Here is a 26,236-nt window from a genome sequence, read left to right as displayed (position 1 = left end):
GCAGCTGTTGCTGCCAGTGTTAGTCAGCCCCGCCCACGCCACAACCAGTGCTGCGCATGGCGGTCGCGAACAGCTGTTCACCACTCGGGCTCTGCAGTTTGAAAGAGCGAACGAAGCAAGAGAGCAGCTAAATTTTCGCACACTAGAAAAGTGCAATTTACCAATATCACTGCGGCCAAAAAAATACTAGTGCAAGTGTTCGTCGAGTGCAACGGTAAATGCAAGCGATCGGTGCAATTACAACAAACAAATCGCGAAAAAAAGGAGCGCAAAACGAACGAAACCAATAAGAAAAGCCAAAGGCAAAAAGAGAGCCTCCTGCACACACACACATTGACTTTACAGAGGCACACATACACACAAACATTTGAGCGGTGTGTATACGGCGCTGGCTGGAAAACTAGGCGGTGGTAAATGTGAAGCTGAAAAAAAGTGGAAAAAGGAAAACTCAGGGGGTGGTGGGTGGTGTCCCAGTGGGCGGGGGGTGTGGCGTGTGCAGCGCGCGAGAGTGCGTAGTGCGTGTGCGTGTGAGTGAGTGCGCGTGCGAATGTGTGTGAGTGTAACTGCGACAAACTAAATGAAAATTTATACACCCGAAATGGGAAAACTGTTTGCATAAAAAACGCATAAAATCGGCATTATTTTTTGCATAATTTAATTTTCTAACGGAAATGGTCCAAGAAAAACCCCCAAGTCCGCAGCCTTTTTCCAAATAGCCGGCTCTTTTTTAGCGCCTACGCCCACGCTTAATACATACACACGGCAAATAAAACATACAAGGAAGAAAAACATGAAAAACTAAAATATATCGAAAGTGAACCCCTCTATGAATAAATCAAAACCACAAAATAAAGTAATTCTAAAAAGTGAACCCTAACAAAATTATAAACTATTAATCGCATTCAAACTAAAAAAAACGTTACCCCAAAACAAAATGAAATGTTAATCCAAAAACTTGGCTTAAATATTTGTGGATTTCCGGCCTCGAAACTAATTCACTTACATGATAAATTACCGCCCCTTATCTCGAAACCCCGTTATATCTGAAGGATTTATCTTATCAGCGCGATTGATGAATTTTGTATCGATATCACAAACATGCTCCATATGCAAATTAGCTGGCTATCATTACTTTTGCTTTTATTTTTACTTTGCGTCTGCTGATAAAAAACAAAAACAACATAATTGAAACAGTGCGCGCCCTATTGGACATACAGTGGCGGTCATAAAATTAGGCCCAGCCAGTGCTCTACTCTGTACAGTGCACGCCATATGCAGTGAATCAATGATGATATATTTTTGTTTAGTTATAAAAATACAATAAAAACATGTTAATGCTACTATTCATTTAGTGACAGCTGTGTACTTTAATTTAGTAACAGCCTTGGTTTTCATTGGTTCCCTTTATCGAGCGTGCACTGTTTGGAGTGAGTCACTGGCTGACCCGTGCATTTGTTATTGTTGATGGGTTCAATATTCCATTTCAGTTGAAACCGTAAAACTGTACATAAGCAAATAAGATAAAAAGAAAGAAAGTCCAGGAAAATTGGAGAACAAAAAAGATTAACCGAAAAGCCCCCGTGTAAATCCAAATCCAAATCAGAATCCAAACCCGATCGCAATGGGCTGCACCACATCCGCCGAAGAACGCGCCGCCATACAGCGATCCAAACAGATCGAGAAGAACCTGAAGGAGGATGGCATCCAGGCGGCCAAGGACATCAAGCTCCTGCTGCTGGGTAAGTGCACTTTTCCCCCCTCCATTTTCCCCCCGATCGCCGGAAGTGGAAACTCAGCTCCCCGGCGTTTACCTTTTGCTATTGTTCTATTTCGAGGCAAATTTGTTGGTTTATCGCGGTCAGATTCCGGGGCACTTGAGTGAGTGCGTTGGAAAATTGTATTTTCGGTTTTACGTGGCGATAGATAGGGGAATATTTATTGCACACACTTTTGGTGAACGAGAACAGTGGCGGAAATGCTGGATATGCAAAGCGGAATTTCACTTTACCTAATTTTTACATTTTTTGGGGTTCTAAGGGTTCTGTATTTAGATTGTGAGTCATTAAAATCATAAGTGGTCTTTCATTAACATTTTTGTTTTCAAAACCCAACAAATATGTGTGTTGATAAACCAAAAGCGACCAAAACAGTTTGTTAATACGAATAAGCTGATAATATTCAACAATTCCCATATCTTTTAGTTAACTTAAACTTTAACCGGGAAATGGTATTCAGTATATTCAATTTAGTTTAAGTTTTTAAGTGTTCCGCAGCGATAAGCAAAATATCTCAATCAATAGAAACTTCAAAGTAGTTAAACCTTAATTTAACGACTTGTTGCCCCCACAAAAGAGAGCCCACCCAAGGTAATAGCCCTCTGTTTGACTGATGATGCATCGGTTTCACGACAAAACTATTCTTAGCGTGTTTTTTTGGCCAAGGCGAAACCGAAGTAATTTGGGTCAACTTTTGGGTGTTGCATGTTTAATGGAATTCCTAAAATAAAGAGGACTCACGAACCACTGTGCAGGCCGAATTCATGAACAATGGCAGCAGCAACAGTTGCATCTGCCTTTGTGGCAGCCGAGTGTGAAAACTAAACACTTTCAAGGAGCCATGTGGCTTGTGGAGCTCTCGCCGCGATTCAAGTGCTTCAGTGGCATGCTAGTGATGGGATAGGAATTGTTTTGGAAAAACCTAAAAATACGAGTATACCTAGAAAGAGCTATGCATCAGCCTTAAATATACTTTGATTAAGACAAATAAACGCTATTTCGTAAATATAACAATAAATTATTTTATGTTTGGAAGCTTGTTACGAACAAGTTATGACGAAGAAAATAAATCTGTTTAAGACCTCAAATGTTTGAACTTAAAGCTGAAAGGTTAACCCTTTTGGTAAACTTTATAGACTTAAAATTTTTTAATAAAAATCATTTTGAAAATTAATTTTATTGAAAGATGGTTTTTATCGCTTTTCTTTTTAAAATAAACTGAAATCAGTTGCTTGAATTCCATATAAATACAGTTAAGTAAACTATTCTTATATCTCGCACTTACACAAAAAAAACTCTTAAACGTTTTTGTATTTCCTTAATTTTATGGATCCCATATTGTTGAATCCCATGGGTTCATCCCAGATGTTTGTCATCTCTGTTCGGCATCAGTTCCGATCTAATCCACAAGTGCAGCCACGACTGCAGCTGCAGCCTTAGCCTTAGCCTTAGATTTGGCCAAGTGCGTCTGCATCCGCCGAAGAGTGGAGGCAATCGACGCCACTTGACATTGAAACAATTGCACGTGTGTGCCGCAGGGTGGCTGGGCTTCATCATGGTTGTGGCTTTGGGGGCCAGAGTGTTTGTTAACCTGGTTGCGCCACTGACATTGAAATGTCAGTTAATCCTATTGACTTTGACTCGCCCCCGAAAAAGAGATAAGGAGGCAGGCGGGCGGAGAAATGACAAAGCTGCAGCCTACATGCGAATTTCTCTTTCACTTTAACATCGTACACAAACATGTTACTGAAACAAGTTGCTGCACCAAAAGGAATCACTTTAAAAAATCAGATTAATTCATTGAATGGTTGTAATATTATATTGCATGAAAAATAATTTATGCTTTTACTTACGAAAAGGATAAAATTCTTTCTTTCTTCAAATGATCATTGCTACCAATAAAAAAGTTCAGAAATGCTTTTATCCAACTAAACTTCTTATCTCTTTTCTTACGTTTGAAAACGATTTTAACCAAATTATCAATATTATCAATATAAAAGTATATTTTAAACAGGCTTTTACTTTACAAGCTAGATGATCTTAAATATTTTGTTTTGCTGCGAATAACACATAAAAGTTTTTTAATAAACACACATTTTGTAGTTTTTACTAATTTATTTGTTGTGTAGGCGCATTACTTATTGCACAGTTACTCGCTGTTGTTCTGTGCAATCAGGCAAAACTTTTAACCGCCCTAACAGGCAACAAGGAGCAGAGTCGAGTGGCGAGGAGTGGAGTGGCGTGGCATGCAGCCATGTTGCAACATGGCCCGTTTAATGCGGTGGTGGTGGGCAGTGGGTGGGTTGTGGGTTGTGGTCTTTGGGCCGTGGGTAGTGTAAGTGGGCGGCATGTGGGCGGTAAAAGGGAGACGAATGGCAGGCGGAAGCATCGAATGGCGGCCAGGAAACACTAACGAAACAATGGACGGCACAAAAACGGAAGGGAGTGAAAGGAAACATGTACGTGTCCTGGGTGTGGCTGCATACTTCACAACGGCACTGTTGTCCCTCAAGTGGCGCCTCCTGGCGGAAGTTTGAAGAAACCGCCACTTGAGGCATAATTTTCTAGCCAAAGGTTATTGAGGAAACGTTCGATGCTCGTTTGTTTGCCACTTTGTTGGCCCCTTTGGCTGAGTGATATGGCTCTATAAAACAATAAAGAACAATTGCAAACTGGTCAGAACTAGAGAAATAAAATGCAAGTTTCTGATTATAAGATACAGTAAGCATAATGATTGTCTTAGCTTTGAAAGGAATAAGTTTTATCTTTGTTCAATGATAAACAATTTTATGTTATCTGAATGTTTACTTAAGTTATTAATAAAGTCTTTAGTTTCCGTTATCAAATAAATTAGTTGCGTTGATAATTCCCTTGTGAATAACTGTGACGCATTTTAAGGCTGTTCATATAAAAAGTGAACTCTTAAGACTATTCCCTTTTTCCCGAATTAAGAAATACCACTTTGATTAATCAACACACTACCGAAAAAATTATACTTTCTCGAGAAAAATGCGACGTATGAATATTCAACCGAGCATAATTTAGAGAGCAATCAGCAAAAGCATCGATGACTGACCCACTCAATCTTGAACACCAAACAAATGTAACAAAGCAATTAAATTTTGGGCCCGCTTCTCAAAAGTCTCGGGCCAAACAGCTCACAAAATGCCAGTAAACAGGCTCGTTAAATAAACTATAAAAGATGCCAAATACAACACAAATCGAACTTAATTGAGCAGAGTCAAATGTCGACCGAGTGCCAAGAGGCCCTGCGACCTGCAACCCGTAAAACGGCATGGAAAATGTGAAAATGGCACTGGATGGGTGGTGGGGTGGTGGGTCGGGGATTCGGGGGAGGTGCAGATTGTTTCAGCAGAGCGACAAGTGCACAAGTGCTCCACTTTGCCGCTGTCTGTCATTTCAAAAGAGCGAAGAGTTCGCGTGATATGAAAAAAAGTTGTCAATTTGTTTGCCGTTTGTCGTTGGCTGCGGTTTGTGGTTTCGCCCTTCCCTCTTTGCAGTTCACCCTCTGCTTCTGGATCCCAATTCATTCAATAATTTCATTTGCCCATTCATTGTTTTCGTTTTTTTATTCTGCACTGACATCGTTTTGGTCCATTTTCGCACAGCGATAATTTAATTAAGCTCGTTAGGGGGATCGAGGTGAAAATTGGGGGTCCAACTTTGAATTCGAAATTCACGTATTGTGCACGCAACATTATTCAAATGTGGTGTGCAAAATAGTGTACAATCTAGAGGACCTAATTTCTATTTACAAAAAAAAAAAAGATGAAGTAAACTTGTTACAGATTAAATCCAAGGTACCAATATTGCTATTTATGTAGTTGTTATTAAAAAAAATGCTACCTATCATGAGAAATCGTTTTTTATTCTGAAAGGTTAACATCACAAATCCACATTTTAGACAAGATATTTCTCAGTTATAATTCACCTTTTATATGGCTTTATTTCCTCATGCAGTTGTTGCATTTTTCATTGTCCTTTTTTGACATTTTGTGTTTGTCACGCCATTTGCTAGTAAAGGTCCAAATTGCCTGTTTTTCCTTAACCCTTTGACACGAGAACGTGGGGGTAATTATCCTCGCCTTTGAGGGACACTGGATGGGTTAAGGGAGGTGGTGCTGGAATTTCTAGGAAAATCAGCCTCTTCCCGGAAAACTTCACTCGTGATTGCCTCTTGTCAAAGGTTCAGAGTCAGGATGTCAGCACTTAATTGGCTGGCTGACGAGTTCAAGGTAAAATTATACTTGCAAGCAGGGAAAGGGGTTTAGCTCGGTCATTGTTGGGATCTTAAAACATAGATTGCATTCCTTAAAAAATTTTATAAAGTAAGGTTTTAAAGGCATTTTAAAATGAATATAATTTTAATGATTTTTTAACTAACTGAAGTTAAAGTTTAACGAAAGTGTACATTCAGTAAATGCTAAGCCCACTTAAAATTTGCCCAAATTAAAAGTGCCAAAGAAGTTATCGACCTTAAAAGAACAATCAATCAGCCCGTGCTATTAATTCGTGCTTGCCTGGCTCCCCTGTACAATAAAGCATAAGTAATTGCGGACAATTCGCCCGGTTGATGGCCATGTCGGTTCTCTAATTGAAGCTCAATGTCTTTTTTATGAGAACGTTAATTGATTTAGTCATAATCTAGATTTGCAGTTGCAGCTATTGAACGATTGAGGCATTCAATCAAAGTTTCCGTCAAACGATTCCCATCAATCGAAACAATGCGATTGTTTTATCTAATAGTGGTTTCCCCCCGATTTTCCGCTGTACCGTTATGTTAGAGTGGAAGCGAGAGGACAAGTAGGATCCTGCTGCTGGCCAACTGTTTTGTGCTAATGCGCTTTGGCTTGCCCCATAAACGTGGCAAAGTTCTAAAGCCGTCGACTTAATTGTGTGCGAGGAGGGTAGCAGTAGCAGCGTTTTTCATTTAAACTGCAAAGCCACTTTAAGTTGCTCAAAAAAAAAAAATGAAAAAAAAAAAATAAAAATAGGAAAGAAAAACGAAAATCGCGTGGGCGCACTCGCTGTTCTGGGCGATTGTCCTTGTCTTGCGGACACTCGCTGTTTTCGTCCTGCGCAGACTCGTTATTATGCTCTCGGCTCTCTGCGAACTTCCAGTGGCGCAGGCGCAGGCGCTCTCTTCCGCTCTCTCCCTTTGAGCTTTCACTGTGTGTACTGAGAAAGCTCGCCTCTTTGGGCGGCACCAGAAAAGAGAGCGCATTTCCAGCGCATCCAGGCACACAGTTCCGTTAGTTCAGTTGAATTCTGCCAGCTCTCCAGAAAACTCGCACGAAAGGGAGCTATAAAACCGTTAAATTGGAGTTCTAAAAACATTAAAAAGCGCTGCAAAAAAAGTGTAAAATATATTCAAAATATGTAATACTCAAATGTGTTTAGTTAAAGTTTTAACAACAATTCAGTTTGGCGCTTGAATCTGTGTGTTAACTTCGCAAAAGTTCTTCCCCCAATTTTCTCGCCTCTTTTTTGGACAAACGCATGAATCATTTAGCCTGCTGGAATACAAAAACAAATAGCTGCCAAGTGTACAAAAGAAAAGTTTTGTTTGTGCTTTTCGTATTTGGCTGAAACAACAAAAAAAAAGAATTGCCTCCTTGCGTCAGCATGTGCCCATTTTCCAGCTCTCTCTCTCTCCCTCTCTCTCCTGTTTATGGCCACTTGTAAGACAGCGTGGATGGAAAAAAATTATTTAAAGTGGGTGGAAGTTGCCAACAATGGAGCTATTAATCACATAAATAATCAAAAACAACAAATATTATGGACCAATAATTGTTGACTTTTTTGCAAAAAAAAAAACAAAAATTGTTATCGTAAATTATTGATTTTTTGCCATATTTGTACGCATTTTCGGGTTTTGGTTAATGAAAACCACGCTCCTTAATTACATTTTTTGTATGGCTCAAAAAGCCCGTGCCTAGAGCTTTTCCACTCGCTACTCTCTCTAGTTGCGCCTCTCCATTACTAGTTTTCCCTAGCCAAAGACAACAAAATTTCCCGAACTGTCCAGTGAGTAACGAATTTCCTTGCTCTTGGACATGCGAATTTTTCAGTTTACAATTAGACTCAACCGTTAGCGGTCAAAACGCGTATCCTTGAGAATCCCTTTCTGCGGATCAAAACAAAGTGCGCAGATGAAAACAAAACTGAATTGTTGTGTGACATAATAATATATAATATTGCAGTGAAAGAAAATAACTCCTAAGAAAAAACATCAAAAGAAGTGAAAAGGAAGTGCTACACAAAAACCAACAAAAAATCTAAATTCAAACTGGAAATTAAGTTAAAGTGACAGAATAAACTACCCTGGATAGTAGAGTTAGTTAACATCCCCGCTTTGTTTTCCACCCAAACGTTAAACACCTGGTTTTCTTCGCTGGCAACGTAGTCGGCCATTGAGTTGGCCGATACCAAACGACCTTCAAAACGTTTTGCGTCGAGGCAATACGCACCATGGGCTGCGCACAGTCTGCCGAGGAGCGAGCCGCAGCCGCCAGGAGTCGCCTCATCGAGCGCAATCTCAAGGAGGACGGCATACAGGCGGCAAAGGACATCAAACTCCTGCTGCTCGGTGAGTTTCCCCAGGCGGCAGCTCGCTAAATGAACAGGCAACGAACGAACGAACGGAACGCATGAATATTTAATTCACGGCACGGCTAAAATTAGTGTAGCATACTTAGCGGCTGCCCTGGCGGCTCATTAAAAGCCCCGGCCATGTCCTTAGAACAAGCTTCTGTATCATTTTTTGTCAGCTGCAGCCTTGGCCTTTGAGCGATGCTATTTGTGGTCCTCGCTGGAAATTTATACCCACTTCAGCTGAGCACTCAAAGGACCCATTTCACATAGTTCTTTTTAAATGCGAAAGCGGTTGCTAAACTTTTAAGTTTAAAAACGGGACATAAACAACGTGCAAAAGTCGGTTTTTAAAAAAGCATATTAAAAATTATACTTATCACGGAAATTTTTCGAGTTTGGATATTACAAAACGCGGTAAAAATTTATTCCACATTGGCAAAAATTTTTAAATCTTAAAAATCCTGAAATCAAAGTGTATACTGGTTCACAAAATTATTTGTTCTTTCTTTTTAAATAAACAAACAAAATCAAAGGTGGAAAGTCATCCTGATTCGTTTTTTTTTGCCATATTAATAAATCCCAAAGAACTCCACTGTTTAATTACATCAATAATTTAATTGAATGGCATTTCATATCGATTTCCTGACATAGCAACTGCAAGTTGTTTCTTGGCAGAGTTCCCTCTCGATTTTTGCTATAAGCGACTGTGAATTGCCATAAATTTAATAATCACAATAATATATATTCATGTATCAGACGGAAAGTTCAAGGTCAGTTTGTTGCGGGTGAATCGCTTGAATTAGATTGGATTGTGTGTGAGAGGGTGCAAAAGTCAGGAAATAGTGAGCGTATGTAGAAAATATATAGCAGTTGATTGTAACTGCAATTGGATTCCGATTTGTGATAAGCGGACATAATAAACATGTCCGCTGGGAGACATTAACAAATGAAAAATCGCCGATGCATCGGCATAAATAACCTCTGCGAATGCTCCCCTTTTGAAACGGGCAAAAAATGTATATAGTATATGGCAAAATTTACCAAATTTGGGCTGTTAATCAAGGCGGAAAGTGTAGGAAAAACTGCATTTCGCTTTTCGTTCTGCTGGCCAGATGAGTAATTTTCATATTTTCATACGCTTTTTTTTTCAGTAACTCTCATCTCCGGCTGCATATTCAACCTACCGCCTCATTTCGCTGTTTACATTTCGTGTATTTCATTTAATTTCCTCTTTGCTCGGACTCATCTGAAAATGTTGGGCAGGGGGAGAAGATTTCAATTTCTGACAGTTTTGCGTGTGTTTCGGAATAAAATTGTTCATTTTCAGGCAACACCCACTGCGTGTGTGTGCTGGAAATGTTTATTTAAAAAGATTCTTCTTGCTTTTTTTCGCCTTGCCGTGCGCATCCGAAAAATTCATAATAATAATCAGAGCAACACGTTCGTACGCTCCATCTCTGTCTGTTGCCGAATCTTTTCTTTTGTTTTCCTGCAATCCACGGCGGCATTAAATTTAAGCACTTTGCCTTCGATTTCCACACAAACAAAACATTAATCTCAGGTGCCTTCTCGGTCCCCCGATTGCCTCTATAAACAATCCAGGGAAATTTCCCTGTTCGCTGCTCTTAAGTTTTCAAAATCTAAACATTTTCCTTGGTTAAGGTTTTTTTTCGGGTGGAGTTTTTTTTTTTCAAAAGATTATTTTAAGTTTTTGTGAAGGTGTGTAGACTTTTTCAAGTGCTGGACAATGAACTCTTTTTCTTTTATGATTTTAATGGAATAAATCAGGAAATGTAAATTGAAAAACTCTGAATTGATCAGGATGTCAAGAACTTAAACCATTAATAGGTAATTAGATAAATTCTATCTGACAATTTACTTTAATGTACTACCAAATAAATTCAGAACATTATTTCAGAATAATGAAATACTATATATAAATTTGAGTACTTAAAATTCAAGTGGATAATTAAGAAAGATTTTTTTAGCAATGAGTAATAGCAACATAACTTTCGGAATTATCGCAGAATGCGCGAGGAATGTTATCACAAAAGTTGTATATTAAAACCAAATAAACTGCGTTTTATTTAAAGCTCTTCGAAGATGATTAAGTTGCAGTGGGCAGTTAAAATAAGCAAATGCAATTACCGTTTATCAAATTATGCCATTTTCCCAAGGACAGCTAAGCTAAGCAATTTTCCAGCCGAGCTCTCCGCTGTCTCGATTATCTCGTTTATCACAAAACCCCCTTCAGCAGACACTCAATTAACAAATTGCATTCAATTGGATGGAAATTCTGCTAAAATTGCAGCTGGCAAATCCTTCAAAGTAGATAGTAGAAAAAAGCGAATGAACGACAAGACAAGATGTAGACGAGCAAAAGGAGTCTATAATATAGTCGCCAGATGACCAGGGCCAAACAATTAATCCTTTGTTTGCCATTTATAGTTGCCCCCTCTTTGCGTACTTTTCCTCATTTCTTTTGGCCGACGGCAACTCAAGATGATACATTGGCGACTACGATGATGATAGTGATGATGATGATGATGATGATGAGGATGTTGATAATCACGGCGATGTGGGTGGGTGGGTGTGCTCAAAGGCCATTAAGCCCTACTTGAGGAGCACAAAGCACAGACATACATAGTGCTCGAGAACTAAACGCAGCATAAATATTTGCAGCCCTCCTAAGATCTTTTGTCGGCGCCGATAACCGCATAACCAGACGCATAAAGACCCCATATTATATTATATGTATATCCCATACCCCATACACTTATGTATCTCCATGCATCACTAACTTTGTTCTGTATCTGTATCTGTATCTCTAACTGTAACTGTATCTTTTTCCTCCTCTAGGTGCCGGTGAATCGGGCAAGAGCACAATAGTCAAACAGATGAAAATCATTCACGAGAGCGGCTTCACTGCGGAGGACTTTAAACAATATCGACCGGTTGTCTACAGCAACACAATACAATCATTAGTTGCAATATTGCGCGCGATGCCAAACCTAAGTATTCAGTACAGCAATAACGAGCGGGAGGTAAGTCCCCCAATGAGTTCCCATTCACTACAGTTACTAACCCTGCCTTTTCCCTCCTTTCTTTCTTTCTTTCTTTCTTTTTTTCTGTAACCTTTCTCCGCTTTCCACGATCCCAGAGCGATGCCAAGATGGTGTTCGACGTGTGCCAGCGGATGCACGACACCGAACCCTTCTCGGAGGAGCTGCTGGCCGCCATGAAGCGCCTTTGGCAGGATGCCGGCGTCCAGGAGTGCTTCTCGCGCAGCAACGAATACCAACTGAACGACTCCGCTAAATAGTGAGTACAAACATACACAAATATCAGATACAAACTATCAAACACACAGTATTTGGCCACGTTCGAATGGGGTGTGAATGGATACTGGCAGATGGTGCGGCCAATTATTTTAAATGCTGTATTTTTAATCAGTTGGCAAACACGTAGGCGGCAAAGCCAAACAGGTGGATATTATTTTAAATGTTTCCGGTTGAAGAAAAAAGCAGACATGCAGATTGAGAAGTAAAAAATATAAAAAACAAAAATTTAAAAAGTTTAAAATAGTCAAATAGAATGGGCTGCAATTATAATAAATTAACTAACAAAAAACGATATACAGAAAGTAAAGTTTTAGAGTAAAGGTATAAAAATGTACAACTTTCATATAAAAGCAGATCAAACGAACTTCTTAAATTAAATTTGATTCAAATTAGGCAAAAATCTCTGAAATGCCTTAACCTTCACTTCGATCTAAAAATAACTTTGCCGTATCACGATTCGCCTTTCCTCTTTATTTATTTAAAGCAACATCATTATGACTGTAGATACGTGATTTTCGCCCTTTCAATTAAACTTGTAATTGAATATGGCTGGTTTCACTTTATAACAATCTAAAAATAAAGTTGATTGTGCAGGCTGTGGATAATTTAATATAGAGTTTCAGTTCTTGTATGCCTTAAGAGTGTCAGTTCAATATGTTGGTCCTCAAAAGGTTTTTAAAGTCAAGTTAGAAATAGAATCACTTCTAAGATTATCCTCGTCAAAGCGTTCAGCCAATAAAACTAATGATACACTTAGCAAAAAGCAATTAATCATGGGCATAGATTGGCGTTTGCTTGACCTTAGCCATCACACTTTGTCCTGAGCCCACTTGGCCTTTGATTAATGATAATGCCAGACAAGAAAAACAAACAGAAACACCATTTTTATTGCATACTTTTCGACGCTTTATTGGGTACAATTATTCTTGGGAAAAACTACAACTAAATATGGGCGAACATAATGGGTTCTATATACACATGTATCAACATAAGTACACAACGATTATTTAGTTACACACGCACACACGGGATGTGCTGAATTTGTTGGTTATATTTATGTGTGTGTGTTGTGTACATTTGCTTAATTAAAAAGAAACATCGCAGCAGCAGCAGAAGCAGCTGGGCTTTTGACTATAAATATCACACATCCGCCGTGTGTCACTGCAGCTTTGAGGCTCAGCTCGTTGCAGAGGAGCTCCCAGGGCCTCCAGTTCCCTTTGCTCACTGCTCACTGCTCACTACTCGTCCCTCGTCGTTAGTTTAAAGTTCAGAGGAGACTGCGGAATGTACGTGGAGTTCACTCGGTACACAAACTCACCGGAGTTGTACGAGACCTTGTATTTGCGGAAGATCTGTTTCGGGAATTAAGCAAGCCAAATTAAAGCTGGTTAGTAAGGGGTTCGGGAAGGGTTTTTTGAAGGTAAAAAAGAGGAGAGGTGAGAGGAACAAAAAAACCAACCTTTGCCAGCAGTGTGTGCAACTCGATTTCGGCAAAGCGACGACCCACGCACATGCGACGCCCAAAGCCAAAGGGCAAACTCACAAACGGGTGAATTTTCTGGTTGGCATGGGGGCAACCAGCTGAAAATAAAAGGAATGTTGGTTAGAAACTGGGAAAAAATCCGTTTTACAGTGACCTTGAATGCAAAACATTTTTGTGCGGAAAATATTATTCGGTATCTTACTACACAATTCCTATATACTATAAATCCATATTACATTTTACTTTTATTGGAACAACGCTATAAAAGTTAATAAAGAGATGGACAGTAGAAATTGGAAATCCGTAATATTTTAAAGAACTGAGTATTTGCTAGTGAATTTTCCAGTTCTCTATGCTCTTTGTCTCACATTTCTTAGTGCTCAACTAAAGCGCTCTAACGATTTAAGGGGACATTTTTTTAATGGCTAGCTCACCTGCATCTGCCGCTGACTGTTTTAGCCAGCGCTCTGGCAAAAAGCGCTTGGGTTCTGGGAAATATGCGGGATCGTTTGAAACCACCAAATGGGGGAAGATAACGTGTGTCTGAAAGCAGGAGGAATGAAATTTAGATGACAGTCGAAAAGGTCAGTGTTTCGCAGAGACTTACGCCCTTGGGAACATGGTAGCCATTGATGACAGCGTCCGACTGAAGACTTCGCCCATTGGCAATCACCACGGGTCGCATGCTAAACGAGAAAAGGGTTTTTCCATTTAAAATTGACATCGAATCAATCATAGAGAGTGGTCTTCATACCGCAGAGTTTCCTTTACACAAGCTCGAAGATAGGGCATCTGCTCCAGGACATTTTGGTTGATCTCCGCCTCGCGATGGGGAAACACCTTTTGCAACTCATCGAAGAGTCGCTGCTGTTTGTCTGGGTTTTTGGCTAGTTGATAAATTGTGGAAGAGGCTGCTACAGAGGTCTAAAAAATAATATATTCATATAATTAATATTTTATATAGGAATGGTTATGTTATATTTAATCTTACCGTATCCACTCCCACCAAAAACAAATCCAGCGCCAAAATGGCAGCCAGCTTGCGATTGCCCGTCTTTCGCACTATTCTCTCCACAATAGATATATCCGCCTCCGATTTGGGCAAACCTTTAGCCTCGTCGGCATCGGCCTTGTCCATGGTCTTGCTGATATTCTTCATGCAAATTCTAGACAAGTAAATGATTTCATTGAATTATAATTTTCCTTATTTATATGAGTTTTTAATAAACTCACGCTGTGAACTGATCCAAAGCCTTGACGAAGCTTCTATATGCTTTTGTGGGATAAACACGCCACAGGGGCATTCGCAGCTCCAATTCGGGAACGGCCCAGAAAAATGTGTTTATGGCCTCGATAATCTGCTGAGCTTCTTCACTTCCCTCGGGCGACAAGCAACCCAATCTTGTGTCCAAGGAAACGCGGCCAACAGCTGGAATTGGTTTTAGATATGAAAGTATTTAAGGATAATGCTACACTTCATAAGCTTAGAAATTTAACATTTCAATTAGAGTTGTTTGGTTCATGCTAAACAAAGCAGAAGTGACATATTTAACAACTGTGAAATTCATTGTTTAAGCTTCCAATTTAGAGTTTAGTGATTTGTTAAAATATCGAGTCTTTTGCTGCCTTTTATTCATTCAAAGCTAACAAAAGTAAACAAAAAGTTTAGCTTTAATTAGCAAAACGAATTCAATCAAGCGTTTAAATAAATGTGTGTATCAAGTGGAAATTTAACTACCTCTTATTCAGTGTTTTTATGTTTACTCGTAAACCAAAGATAAAACCTTGAACTACACAAATACACTTGAAAAAGCATCGAGCAATTACTCTAATTAGTTTACAAATGTCACGGGGATATAAGCAGCAGCCTGAAGTAATTATAAACTAATTACGATGGCAGCATTTCAATAAATATTGCCAGAAAAGTGTCATAATTGCATAAGTAAAATCCAATTGCAACAACTCACATTCCAAGGCCCAATTGTAGAGCTCGTGCAGGAAATTGGCTGGCAGCTCGTCCTTTTCGTCGCGCATCAGCTCAATCCTGCAGATACAGATACAAAGTAGAAGTAGATGTAGATGTAAATGTGGATTGCATAACTTGCTGGTAAATTGGCTGGCTGCTTGGATGCTTTAGGCGCAGACTTACCGGCCCATAAACTCGCTGGCAATGTCGTTTAGCGGCGGAATGTACTTCTTGGCCGTCTGCGGCTGCAGCAGGATGTGCTGCACCTCCTGTCTGAAGGCCTCCCACTTGGGTCCGTGTCTGAAAAAATAAAAAAATGAGGGGAAAAAATAGGTAAGGTAATTGGGGTGGATGTGCACTCCGAATGCCCGCCATAATATCCGTTGCATAAGCACATTACTTACACGCCAATTAGGCCGGCCACATCGCCAAAGAAATCGCGTCGCAGGTCGCCCTTGTAGTGGCGCAGTGAGGGCATCGACGGCCTGGCTTCCACGATGGTAAAGAGCGGGTTTTGCACAAAAACACATTGAAGGGAGTACATGGAAAAAAAAGCCATTAGTACTTTGCCATTGAAAACGTTTTTTCATAGGTTTGTTTATAATTAGAAGCAACATAATCGCTTCAATAGGATAGAAACAGCTAAAATAAATTACTAGCAACTTTTTATAGATCTTCCGATAAATTGATAAATACCACAAAAAACTCTCCTTTTTTAACAAAATGTGTATACATTTATTCAGAATATAATTTAAAGTGCCACATCAATATCAAACTTAAAAAAAAAGCAACGTTTTACAGAAAAAATGTAAATAAATACATATATTCCTTTTAATAATGCATTTGATCTACAGTTTAAATGTGGCAAATTTTAACAAATTAATTTTTTAAGTTCCATTTGAATCCATTTAAATAGTAATAAAATTATTGCACCATAACCAACTTTGGTATATAAAAAGTACCTATAATTGTCTTAATTAAATGTCTGAAAGAAGTGCCACAAATCCCATATATATTTTAATACAGAAAAATCCTGAAAAAAGGGAAAATTGCCAGTTTTTTTTTATCCTGCACACACGTAAGCGTGTCGGTCTATAAAGCGGCTAACACGCCCACCTCCCGTAGGCCACCCCACCGCCCCTTTTGAGGTCGCTTGCCCTTGCGTGCAGACAGACCGGCGACGACAACATCAAACACAAATTCAAACCCAAGCCCACAGAAAATGAAGCCATTCCAGTCATTCGGTCGGTCTCCGTATCGTAGAACCCTTGATGTTCAGCAAGCTGGTATTTGCATTATATTTGTCTACTCGCATGTCACAGAACAAATAAAAGAAGCGTATTTATTGGCTTTTGTTTTATGCACCACCCTGGCCCACAACAACTTAGACATCCATTTTGCGCGTTTGACTTGACTGTTGTTTTCCACTTCGCATTGACATTGGGTTGCCCTAGGCAACAAAATGCCCAATTTAATGCGAAATTTAAGTGTAGATGTGTGAATCAGCTGGGTTTTAAAACGTCAAGAAGACCCACCCCTGAATGTCTATTAAATAAGAATATTCTCCATCGAATTATGCAAATTTAAGTACTAACCAGCAGTTGGAAGGAACGCAATAGTTTAAAAATAAGCAAACAAGAATGAAGTCATGATTGTAAGGCAGATGATATTAAGAAGAATTTTTATCGATTTTATTTCCCTATGGATTACATAGTCAATATTTACTTTCCATTTTGTGCTTCCATATTTAATTAGTAAAATTTACTTTTTGTATCAATGTTGCTAATAGTTTATAGTATGTTTATTCACCATCTTTTTTTTTGTTTTACCAATTCAAGACTTTGAATATAACAGCGAAAGATGGTAGAGAAAAGGCCTATTATAATCTGCATATTTTTACGCAAATCCGACGTGACGTCTTTGGCATATTAAGCATTTAACTGGGAATTCGAGGAAAACACTCTGTTGACAAGATAATAACTGAAAAGTTGACCCCAAGATTGTCACGATCGAAACTCTGGCCTGAAATCCCTCGCACACTTTTTCCGAGTTAGATATTCCCACACACGATTCGGCGTTTCTCTGTGAATTTTATGGGCCTCGTAAAAAGTCAACAAAGCCGACGCCTCTGGCGTACATGAATGTGTACACATCTCTTGGCCAAATATCTTCATCAATCAGTCGGTCAGTCAGTCAGTCAGTCATTCGGTCATTCAGTCATTTTACCATTTAGCCATTTAGATGGTGAGCAGTAGTTAGGTTCACACTTCTTCGCCGGCAGATGGTTCATTCATCAATCTGTCTGCCGGCCAGCGAACGAGCCAACATTACGTTAATGTTGTCTCATGTCCAATCTATTAGCGATTCTTTTCAGCCATTTTAATGATGACTTGCTAAATGTGCTGGCCAAACGCAAACAATGGAGTGTTTGGCTTTATCGCCGTCTGCGATTCGCATTCGCCATCGATCCGTTTTGTTGTCCATAAACTATATGTCTGAATAAACTATATAGCTATAGGAAACATAAGCGTAACTTGTTCAAATTGGTTCATGGCCACGGCAATGCTCGCAGAAATATCTGAATGATAGCGAAAGGCGGAGAAAAGAAAGCTTATAAAAGTTATGGACACGTTAGCGATCTGTGTGACTTTCGTTTTGTTTATTTGTTTTTGTTTTTTTTTTTTTTTTTTTTTTTTGGCTTCATCGCTTCGGTCACTTTTATTTATTTCTATGATGCAAAAACTCTTGTCGTTCGGCCTGCGTGAATCGTTTGTTTTGTTTTGTTTGGCTTGGTTTTATTTCGGTTGGATCTCGGGTTGCTAGGCCTACGGATTGGATGTCCGAATGCGAAGTGAAAGTCTCAACTAATTTCAATTTATGGATTATTGTTATCACGCGCAAAAAACGTCAATCTGCATGACATATTTTAAATAATTTTAATAGTGGAACAGGATATTATAAGTCCTTTACAATTCGGGCACTACTATTTATTTCAATAAATATGTATTCATATATATATTTTTGTATACATATGTTGCATTCAAAATTCCATAGAATAAAAAATAATTCATATTTAACCTCCCTTGAAATATTTTCACACTTCGTTTTTTTTCGATTCTGCCCTTTAGATTCCAATCTGTCACATATTTTCACACATTTTGTGTAATCCTCGTTCCCAAGCGCAATCGCCATTTTCTGCCTTCGCAGTTAATAATTTAATTACAGACTGCATTCATTCAATATGCGCATAAATAAACAGGAATTGCAATTGGATTGGGGGGAGAGAGAGGAGGTGGAAAAGGGGGTGGCTTGGAGTCACCCATGCATGACTGACTTTGCTACGGATATATATATTCTATATGTGTGTGGGCTTTTGCATGTACATGCGGTATTACTGGAAACTCAGACCCAGTGCAGCCATGCAGGACTTTACCATAATCTTGGGTTAACAACACAGTTAATGGTCTTGTTTAAACCTCCAAAAGAGGAAAAAATTAACATTTGATTGGTTTTGTTAAGTAATTTCTGGTCATGATGAGGTTTTTAAAAACTATAATAAATAAAAAACTAATAGATGGTTAAATATTTTGATGTATAAAATATATCCATTTTATGTAACTTCTACGTTCAACTTACAAAATCAAATATTCCCCTTCGAATTTGCAATTCTATAATACTATCCTTCTCGTATTATTGATTTCGGATTGTATGATCAAATCTTAGCCTCTCTTTTCACTAACTAAAGTCCCTTTTCCCACGATTTATAAACACGCGAAAGATAATCAATCATGTCGAACTGACAGGTCACACGAGTCGTATACGCAATTTTGCATTGCACCGAGATGCCAAAAGTTGATTAATCACTCACCGGTGTGGCATGGCCTCCTCCTTCTTGAATATGTTACGAATCTCGTCGCCGTCGAAGACGAACAGCAGGTCCGGATGGCCAATGAGACCACCCACCTTGGCCATCTTTCCATAGTTCACGTGCAGTTCATTCATGACCTTGTCCAGGTCGCTTATTTTATACGTTCCTGTTGGTGACACCCGGTTATTAGTTGTCCAGCGTCGCAGTTTCCCGGTTTGCCGGCTGCCAATGAGGACTCACCAATTAGCGGGGCAAAGCGCCAGGAGTTGCCAATCAGCGGCAAGGGATATGGACCCGGCACTTCCGAATAAGGACGCACTGCAGCCGGCGAAGCAGAAGTCGTGGCTTCCACCGCCGGTAATGCGGCTGTTCTAGTGCTTTTCTCCGCCGCTGCTGTCACGGCTTGTTGGCTGCCAATTAGTAGTAATTGCACACAGAGGAAAAGATTTACAAAAACATGATTTATAAAAAAAGTTTTGTACTTTTAAAGTTTAAATGGTTTTCAACTTCGAAGAAAGCAAAATATAACTGAAAACCATTTACCAACTAAAACTATGCAGAAATTATTTCCTTAAAAATCTAAGGCTTTATCTTAGGGGATTATTTTGAATTTAAAAACTAGTTTTTTTTCTGTGTAGATGGTGTGGGAAAATCACAAACCTGACATTTAATTTCTTCAGATATTCCGACTCTCCGGTTCGCAGGCGCTGCATTGCAATTGATTTTTCAATTTCCGTCGCCACGCCCACTCCGCTGCTGGGTGGCGACACCGCCACACCACCGCCCCCGGAATGCGGCAGAGTGGTGGTGCTGGAAGTGGAGCGCCTCATCAGCGCAATGGAGGTTTTGCGTAAGCCCGACATCTTCAGCTCGGAGGAGGAGAGTCCTGCGGGGAGGGGGAGGGGAAAAGTATTATGTAAAAAGTTTAGCAAGTTGAGCAATCTGCTGCCGGCGGCAAACTAAATTGTGTATTTATGCTGATTCCCCGAGTGCTTCCTTCTCCTCTCGCTCTGCGAAACTTTTGATGCATTTCCAAGTGGATTGCCCCGGCGAAATCAATCAATAAGAAATAAAGGCCACTTGCGTTTACTATTCACAAGCGATTCCCCATAGAATGCGTTGACTAAAGCGCTAAAAGGTGTTCGGTTGGAGTGCAAATATTGTGGCACACTCGCAAATCCATATTCGTATTCACTTTAACTTTCAGCGATGACAGCACTTAGTTTGAGTTCGAGTTCGACTTCGAGTTAGTTGCTAAACAAACCCGAGTAAACAATCGACGATTGTCCCTTGTCCTCGCATCTCAGATCTCAGATCTCGGGGGAGCACTTATAAAAAAAGTGGGGTTTGGGTGGCAGGGGGATTCCCATTTGTTGTCGGTGCGTTCCATTTTATGGCTGCTGCCAATAATCAAGCCGGAGTTAGCTAGCGTTAAATTGAGCACAACTACAGGCACTCGTAAAATGCGAATTCAAACAAAGAAAACTCAAGCTGAAGAGTTATTGAAGTGCCGCAACTGAGGGCCAAATCAACCCTGGCCAAGTCTAGTAAATTGTTCACCAAGTGAGGCCTCATACAAGCTTCGACTTTGAAGGGAACCGAACAAAACTCAATATGACTTGATAAAGGTTTTAAAACATGCGTAAACAACTTTTGCCTGTGCTCGAGAAACTTCCCAAGTGACTTACAATTCCTTTATTATGCAAACTAAAAGTTGGTCCCCAGTAGTTTAACCAAATTATTCGTATTTTAATTTATTAATGCACCTTTGTTTCTTTGACACAAGTTTTTAAATTAGAGAAGACTTAATTTGCTAAGTAACTGGGATTTAGAAAAACAAGCATGTTAACACATGTCAATTTTCTTTTTTATTAAATGGCAATTAATTTGTAAACCCGATTACTTTTCTTGACCTACATTTAAGCTATTTATTTTTAAAAGCTTGTTATAAATAGCCACTTCTAAATATATATTACATTGTTGTCAAAATGAGGGAAAAACTGAAAGGACTTGTCAATCAAATAACCGATTTCCCAAATTCCAAACGGTCAGAAAGTCAAAGTTTGACGTTGGTAACCTTTTCTTTTGACTCTGGTTTGGCTTAAATTTCCCCCCACTTTACCGACCAAATAGGAACTCTGTTTTGTGCCCCGAAAACTTCCGAACTTCCGAACTTGCCGGCACACACGCATTTAATACAAAAAGCATTCCCTTCCCGCGGGCACACAACAGAAAAAAAGCAAAACTGGCAACAAGGCAAGATTGCTCATACGCAGCGTATGCCGTCGAACAATGGCAACGGTGGCACTTTTGTGTGCCACTGATTCCCGACTTCTTCTTGTGCGCCTGCTCCCCGAGGGCAATATAATTTAAATGCCGAAAATTTGATGGAACAAAAATCTGCTCACCCGAAACCAGCGAAACTTTTGCTGCCACCCAATCTTTATTTTTTTTTGTTTTTTGCTTTTTCCCCTTCACCAAGCCCCTTTGCTTTTTGGCTTTTATTTCTTGTGTACACTCGTGTATTCACAATGGCAGCGGAGCGGCTTATCCTTGCCCTTGTCGCACAAGCGGCGACCTTGGGATCTCGAGCGGTAAAAGCAGCTACAACAACAACAAAACCAACTATCTGGGAATGCCAGAGCGGCTTTATCGCCAAGGCGGTTATAATGAACTTGAGTGATAATCCTAGCGCCTGCGAGTAATGTAGAAGAAATGTCAAGCAGCCACTTGTCGTTGGCTTTTATGGCCATTGTTCCCCAAATCGGTGGCAGTGGCAGCGAGACAGCTGCTCTTGCTCCCTGGGCCGCATTCGCGTTACACTCGAATGAATTCGCAATCGAAATCGAAAGGAATTCTATTAGCATTCGTCTGCTAAATGAGCAGAGGTAGTTGGTTCAAAAAAATCCCGGTCGATTATGTCACTGCGCTGACAGCTTGGCAAATCACTATGAAGTTTCTTATTGGTTTTCGACTCGCCCTTCGAGAGGTGTGGCCGAAAACCATATTCAAATTTGCTTTCACGCTAACGTATTGGCTAAGTCGTCGACTGCAACTAGTTTTAGCCAGCTTGACTAATTTTTCTGGGAAAATGCATCTCGGAAAACTCGCACTAACCACTTTAATTTATCTTTCATGCAGCTAATTTTTATTTCCTTCCGAAACTCAAATTGTCGGGAGGTGTTTTACTTTCTAATTGTTTGCTGATCTTTTATCTTTTTAACTTTTTGTTTTTGTTTATGGAATATTTGACATACACTTAAATTGCAATAAATTAAATATTCAATCTCACTTTGAGCGACATTTAATATGTTTTTAAAGATTTATGTGGCACCTCCTTGCTTTGCAATACCATCATTAAAAATAATTGTTTTTTCCAATACTTTTTAAAAGTAATTGCTTTTCAAAATCCAACTTGTGTACCTGATTTTTATTTTCAAAAATGGATGGTATTCAACTACTTTATATGCTGAAACTGTTTGCTTTCCCATAAAACTTAATTTGCACAGTTAAAATAAATTTAATTATCCACCTTGTTTGGTAAATGCCTTTACATCCGTTCAAGATTTATGTGACACCAGCACACCGTTAAACACCCCTATTAAATACTTGTTTTCCCGTCTTTTTCCGATACTTTTCCAATATAATTAAATTGGCCTTTCACGTTAAACGTTGATTTCTTTGACAGCCGAGTTGACTGAATGCTTTTCAAAGTGCAACTAGTTTGCCTGACACGCCCAAATTGACTCGGGAAAACCCCTCTCGGAAAAACTCACTCGAATGTTTGCTTTTATTATTTCGCCAAATCGGTTTTTTGCTTTTTTTCGGCCTGCCACGCCAGTTGGTTTGGTTTGCTTTTCAGATGAAGTTTCAATCAACTTGTTGCCGATTTAGTTTTAGTTTTAATTTACTTGCGGTCTTGCTGTTTTCCGAAAGATGTTCAACCCGTCGTTTGTTCACAATTAAAAACAGCTTTTTATGCCTTTGGTTGTGTGTGGATTTCTATTGTTTTCTTTTGGCCAATTTCCCACTCACGAGCACTCGAAACGGCGGAGATTCGCCAGGTCTTTTGTCACGCAACCCGAAACCGTCCGTAGGTTTATGTTAGCTCCACCGGATCCCAAACTCAAACTCAAACTCGAAACCAAATCCGAAACCGAAACCGAAACCGAGAGTTGTGGATGGAGCTGCCGAGTCTGGTGAGCTGTTGCCTCGTAGACCAACCGCAACGCACTAAACGCGATCGCCGGGCTTCTTAGTCTACTTATAGCTTATAGGCGCTATAGGCTATAGGCAACTGGCGATCGGCAAAACTTGTCGACTTTTGGCGCGCTTCTGTTGATTTTCTCACTTAAGGTATTTGTGCTAAGTGCCTGCCACAGCTGCTGCTAACTTTATTGCTCTTTTTGGCCCAGAAAGAAACGTCGGCTTCTGTTATAAATAACGTAATTTCGGGAAATGAAACCGAAAGTGTCTAATAATCCTAATCAAAAAGCAAAAGTTTGTGTTAATATGTAACGGTGTACTCCCTTGATTGACATTAATGAGGGGGCCTGACGAGCATTGGATGAGCTCTGCGATCTGAGGGTTATGTAAAATAAATAAATTATTATAAAACACTGCGGAGACTAACGACTCAATTGCTCGGCTAAATTGCACGCAAATCGCTTAATTGAAAAGGCCATAAAAGTGGGTAAAACAATAGTCAGAGGAGGCAGGCAAATAAATTTCGCACGATGGCCTCAGTGATCTTGGATAAGGTGGAAAAAAGGTGAATTAAGTTGGTCAAGTTGAAGTAAAAATAAATTACTTTTCCTTCTGTTTCTTTGTTAGTGTTTATACAATTTTAAAAGAGTTTAAATCGATTATAAAAACTCGGTAAGTGTACAACTCACTTTTAATATTTCTAACTAACAATACCAGCTGATAAATCCTTTTCTTTTATCAAATAAATTCATTTTTTTGCTTGTTAATTCCGCAATCACTCATTAAAAGGCTTTCACCATCTCTGTTCTATAAATAAAGCAAAGATAACTTTTCTATCCTAAGCTCACTTTCCCTGCCATTCGGCTGAACAAAGTTTATGATGATCTACTTTCAAGAAACCGCAACTAGCCACTTGCCACACATTGCAACACATTTTCCGGGGCCTACAAATTACAGCTGCATGTGTGTCTGCGGTTTCGGATCAGTAAACAGAAAAGAAAACTTTTATGATGGACATGTTAAATAAGATCTCGGCCTGCCAAGTGCTAACCAAGCGGTTGCCCAATCGAAGATCGGATCCGTTTGCGTTTGCCAGGCGGTCAATTAACGTGGGTCCAAGAAATCGTAACAAATATCGGGCATTAGCTTCAATTATGCAGTTTAGCCCACGACTAAACCAAACCAAACCGAACCAAACCTTTCTGCACGAAAGGCGGTGCGGTTGCGGTTGTGGCAGGCGAGCATGACTGCGACAATTTCCTTTTGGCCAACTGCAGAATTGGATGGTGGTGGCCCTCTCCGATTGCCTGCTAACTCGGCCCAGCTTGTTGTTGGGCAATTGTGCGTGTAATTTGGACGCAAAAGCAGTTGAGCAATGGCAGTAGATTTCAGCGCAAGAGCAAGTCAACCGAAGATTGATGCGATAACAAGCGCAGATTCCTCGCACAGCCTCAGAAACTATTTACGACCTGTCTTAACCCGGCCAGCAAATGAAATTAGCTGGCCAACAAGTCGCGAGCCCTTTAGTTTTTGAAGACATTGCGTGCCTGGCGTTAATTACGGCCCAAAACACACACACACACACACATCTACTGGCCACTTGGACACTCTGGTCTCCCACTTTGATGATGACCTACTTGTTGACGCTCTGGCACCCAAGCACGCAGACTCTGCTTCTGTATCTGTATCTGTATGTGTGAATCTCTATCTGTATCTGACAGATGCCTTTGCTGGCCTGACGGTTACATAAGCGGCAAATAAAACTAATTACAAATATACATGGCTTGCTTGCACGGAAATTGGAACCAGAATGGCTCACGGAAATGGAAATCATTTTCAATGGCTAGTTGCTGCAGAGGTTTTCTACATTCTAGAGGTTTGCATAGCCAAGCATGTGTGTGTGTGTGAGTGTGTGGGCCGGCTTTTCCCCCATTTCCCATTTTCCCTTTGGTCTCGACACGCGCGCAGGTTTTTTGTTTTTAATTGTTTGCTCAGCGCTTTGGTCTGCGCCCTAATTGTTTGCTCAAGACTTGTCAGATACGGGCGGAAAATTGAGACTGGATGGATGAATGGGCAAACATTTGTTGTCTGGTCAAGCGATGTGTGATGGGAAATGGAATTCTCTTGGCTACCGTTCCTGAACACTATTCTCCTTTGCTCTCTCTGCTTGCAGTTTCCTCGATGATTTGGATCGGTTAGGCGCCAAGGACTACCAGCCAACCGAACAGGATATCTTGCGTACTCGCGTCAAGACCACTGGCATCGTTGAGGTACACTTCTCCTTCAAAAACCTCAACTTTAAGTGAGTAATCTTGTCTTATAACTTAAAGACAATGTTTTAATCTTTGTAATTTCTAAACCTATAGATTGTTCGATGTGGGCGGTCAGCGTTCTGAACGTAAGAAATGGATACATTGCTTCGAAGATGTCACAGCGATCATTTTCTGCGTGGCCATGTCTGAATACGATCAGGTCTTGCATGAGGATGAAACTACGGTAGGTTTAACTATGAAAGAATTCCTATAATATATATAATATAATATTACATCCCATGCAATTATTGGTTTACAAAATAAGAAAAATGATCATAAAATTTTTTAAGTGAATCTTAAGCGTACATATCATAACAATAAAAACAGTCCTTAAATTTAATTAATTAAAAATGTAATCCGTTTAACCACATTTCATATTAAAATTTAAAACGAGACTAAAATACAATAAGCTTTGAATAGTGTTGATAATACTGAATAAAACATCTCTCAAATTTTAAAAATATTTTAACATTTAATAACAACTATTTAATTACTTTAAACCCTTTCAGAACCGCATGCAAGAGTCGCTGAAACTGTTCGACTCGATCTGTAACAACAAGTGGTTCACGGACACCTCGATCATTCTGTTCCTGAACAAGAAGGATCTGTTCGAGGAGAAGATCCGCAAGAGTCCCCTGACAATTTGCTTCCCCGAGTACACAGGTAAGTA

General features: G+C 39.7%; 2 protein-coding genes across 6 annotated transcripts in view; one reads left to right on the top strand and one right to left on the bottom strand.

The window, feature by feature from the left end:
- Positions 1-82: 82 nt before the first annotated feature.
- Positions 83-26,236, top strand: part of LOC108096671 (G protein alpha o subunit) — a 30,187-nt gene continuing 4,033 nt past the window's right edge. Inside the window, exons 1-7 of one of the 3 annotated variants that reach the window (XM_017198448.2) lie at positions 83-214; positions 1,488-1,739; positions 11,250-11,434; positions 11,551-11,711; positions 25,428-25,556; positions 25,621-25,750; positions 26,076-26,229. In XM_017198448.2, the coding sequence (XP_017053937.1) occupies positions 1,622-1,739; positions 11,250-11,434; positions 11,551-11,711; positions 25,428-25,556; positions 25,621-25,750; positions 26,076-26,229 (877 nt within the window). In that variant the 5' untranslated portion in view covers positions 83-214; positions 1,488-1,621. Of the gene's footprint in view, positions 215-1,487; positions 1,740-7,046; positions 7,176-7,999; positions 8,386-11,249; positions 11,435-11,550; positions 11,712-25,427; positions 25,557-25,620; positions 25,751-26,075; positions 26,230-26,236 lie in introns of those variants that run through there. The other 2 variants (XM_017198449.2, XM_017198450.2) reach the window with 2 other exon arrangements.
- On the bottom strand, positions 12,614-23,294 carry LOC108096670 (probable cytochrome P450 49a1). Of its 3 annotated transcripts, none has more exons than XM_017198444.2 (14): positions 22,825-23,294; positions 19,709-19,934; positions 19,289-19,458; positions 19,049-19,214; positions 15,585-15,665; positions 15,364-15,480; positions 15,182-15,258; positions 14,448-14,643; positions 14,206-14,380; positions 13,969-14,138; positions 13,822-13,900; positions 13,649-13,757; positions 13,191-13,312; positions 12,614-13,083 (listed from the first exon to the last, which is right to left on the bottom strand). In XM_017198444.2, exons 2-14 carry the CDS (start codon positions 19,909-19,911, stop codon positions 12,970-12,972), a joined length of 1,779 nt encoding a protein of 592 aa, XP_017053933.1. In that variant the 5' UTR covers positions 19,912-19,934; positions 22,825-23,294; the 3' UTR covers positions 12,614-12,969. The 3 variants fall into 3 exon arrangements, with proteins under 3 accessions (XP_017053933.1, XP_017053935.1, XP_017053934.1); XM_017198446.2 differs by having other exon boundaries at positions 23,084-23,294; XM_017198445.2 differs by lacking the exon at positions 22,825-23,294 and adding an exon at positions 20,737-21,035.

The sequence above is a fragment of the Drosophila ficusphila genome, unplaced genomic scaffold, assembly GCF_018152265.1.
Source record: "Drosophila ficusphila isolate 14025-0441.05 unplaced genomic scaffold, ASM1815226v1 contig_414, whole genome shotgun sequence".
NCBI lineage: Eukaryota > Metazoa > Arthropoda > Insecta > Diptera > Drosophilidae > Drosophila > Drosophila ficusphila.
This window is presented reverse-complemented; position numbering and strand designations above follow the sequence as displayed.

What these genes read in the sequence shown, in the direction of transcription:
- LOC108096670 (XM_017198444.2), bottom strand. Translation starts at nt 19,911, where the DNA reads ATGTCGGGCTTACGCAAAACCTCCATTGCGCTGATGAGGCGCTCCACT. An exon ending in GAGGAGGCCATGCCACACCG is followed by an intron (nt 15,666 to 19,048) that starts GTGAGTGATTAA and finishes CGTGGAAGCCAG; the next exon opens with GCCGTCGATGCCCTCACTGC. An exon ending in TGCACACACTGCTGGCAAAG is followed by an intron (nt 13,084 to 13,190) that starts GTTGGTTTTTTT and finishes TTCCCGAAACAG; the next exon opens with ATCTTCCGCAAATACAAGGT.